Raw genomic sequence first — 2,050 nt, 5'->3', positions numbered from 1 at the left:
AACTTCAGTTACGTCTGAATCAATATCAAATACTCTAATATTCATGTAATTGAAGGCTTGGAAGGAAATAGAGGGAATGGGGTAGAAAAAAATTTGGCCAACTTTTTTCTAAAATTGATCAAAAATATATTAGCAAATCCAAAAATATCATTGAACTCCTATCAGGATAAATACAAAGAAAATCACACCTATGTTCATCAGAGTTTAACTTCTGGAAAACAAAAATAAAGATCTTAAAAATAACCCCAGGAGAAAAAAATCATTACATGCAGGGGAATAATGAAAAAATGAGTTGACTTCATATTAAAAACAATTTAGGCCAGAAAATAATAGAATGATATACATAAGATCTGAAAGAATAGAATTGTCAACCTGGAGTTCTATATCCAGTGAAAATAACCCTCAAAAATGAAAAAAATAGGGGAGGAGCGGCAGCGGCCAGGCAGCCCAGCTTCGCGAAGGCTCTCGGCGCGCCGCGGTCCGCAGGCACCCGGCACGCGCCCGCCCCGCCGCCACGATGCCCAAGAGGAAGGTCAGCTCCGGCGAGGGGGCGGCGAAGGAGGAGCCCAAGAGGAGATCGGCGAGGTTGTCAGCTAAACCAGCTCCTGCAAAAGTGGAAACGAAGCCAAAAAAGGCGGCAGGAAAGGATAAATCTTCCGACAAAAAAGTGCAAACAAAAGGGAAAAGGGGAGCAAAGGGAAAACAGGCTGAAGAGGCTAACCAAGAGACTAAAGAAGACTTACCTGCAGAAAATGGAGAAACTAAAAATGAGGAGAGCCCAGCTTCTGATGAAGCAGGAGAGAAAGAAGCCAAGTCTGATTAATATCACACACCTGGTCCTATCAGTGGTCCCTGTTTCCCTTCTTGTACAATCCAGAGGAATATTTTTATCAACTATTTTGTAAATGCAAGTTTTTTAGTAGCTCTAGAAACATTTTTAAAAAGGAAGGAATCCCACCTCATCCCATTTTTTAAGTGTAAATGCTTTTTTTTAAGAGGTGAAATCATTTGCTGGTTGTTTATTTTTTGGTACAACCAGAAAATAGTGGGATATTGAATATGGGAGGCTTTGATTGTCTTGGGTGTCAGCTGAACATTCCACAGATGGGGGGTAGCTTTTCTATCCTGTAATACAAAGCATACTACATGGCAGTTTGGAGTCAGTGTGCATTTAATGTCTTAAACACTTTAAATTACTTCTCTTCCCACGCTGTTTTTGGTAGAATTGTTTCCTAAAGCAAACCACTCACCCCTTGATCTTGGCTCTCCTGGGCAGAATTTTGTGCACTCTGTAACAACTTTGGTCGTGGTAGTCCAGTTCTTCTAGTAACTGTTAATGTGCTGTGAACGATTGACAATTTGAGTATGTAGTGTATATGATAATAAATTGTGAATTAGTGGGACTTACGATATAACAGCATATCAATATTTGAAGATATTGGTACTTGATATCCTGCGAAGGAAAATTTGCCCCCAAATTTTAAGCTGGAAAGTCACTGGAATAACTGTTCAGAAAAGAATCACAACTACATGATTTTTTAGGTTTTTGGTACGTATGTTGAGAATTGTGTACAAATTGAAATGTCTGTGTACTGATCCTCAAAACAACCAATAAAATCTCAATTATGAAAGAAAAAAAAATGAAAAAAATAAAGATACTTTCAGAAAAAAAAAAAGGAAGCCACGAAAATTTATTACCAATAGACCCACTAGAAATTATACCAAAAAAATTAGATCCAAAGGAAGTTTATATATTAGACAGATTTTTAAAAATATTTTTGCTTGCTGTTTCCCTTTAAGTTTCTTTTATAAAATTGTTGCTATTTTACATAGCCATATCTTTCCCTTCTTTGTTCCAATGCATAAATTAACAATGATACTAGATGACAAAGGATGTGATTACGAGACAATTATTATGCTATAGCTTTACTTACTATTTCATTTTGTCCTGGCAAAAACAAACTAGGTTTTATTATTATTCCAGTTACTATATACTGTGACAATCTTTATTATTTTACTACTATTTGAGATGAGGAAATGTAATTTGCCC

General features: G+C 36.6%; 1 protein-coding gene across 1 annotated transcript; it reads left to right on the top strand.

Moving 5' to 3' along the window:
* The first annotated feature begins 466 nt into the window (after positions 1 to 466).
* Positions 467 to 917, top strand: LOC133079977 (non-histone chromosomal protein HMG-14-like). The gene has a single exon (XM_061175750.1). The coding sequence runs from the start codon at positions 518 to 520 to the stop codon at positions 821 to 823; it is 306 nt and encodes a 101-aa protein (XP_061031733.1). The 5' UTR covers positions 467 to 517; the 3' UTR covers positions 824 to 917.
* The last annotated feature ends 1,133 nt before the right edge of the window (positions 918 to 2,050 follow it).

This window comes from Eubalaena glacialis, chromosome 19 (genome assembly GCF_028564815.1).
Source record: "Eubalaena glacialis isolate mEubGla1 chromosome 19, mEubGla1.1.hap2.+ XY, whole genome shotgun sequence".
Taxonomy (NCBI): domain Eukaryota; kingdom Metazoa; phylum Chordata; class Mammalia; order Artiodactyla; family Balaenidae; genus Eubalaena; species Eubalaena glacialis.
This window is presented reverse-complemented; position numbering and strand designations above follow the sequence as displayed.

Bases quoted from the DNA above. Each gene is read 5' to 3' on its own strand.
- LOC133079977 (XM_061175750.1), top strand. From the start codon at position 518: ATGCCCAAGAGGAAGGTCAGCTCCGGCGAGGGGGCGGCGAAGGAGGAG.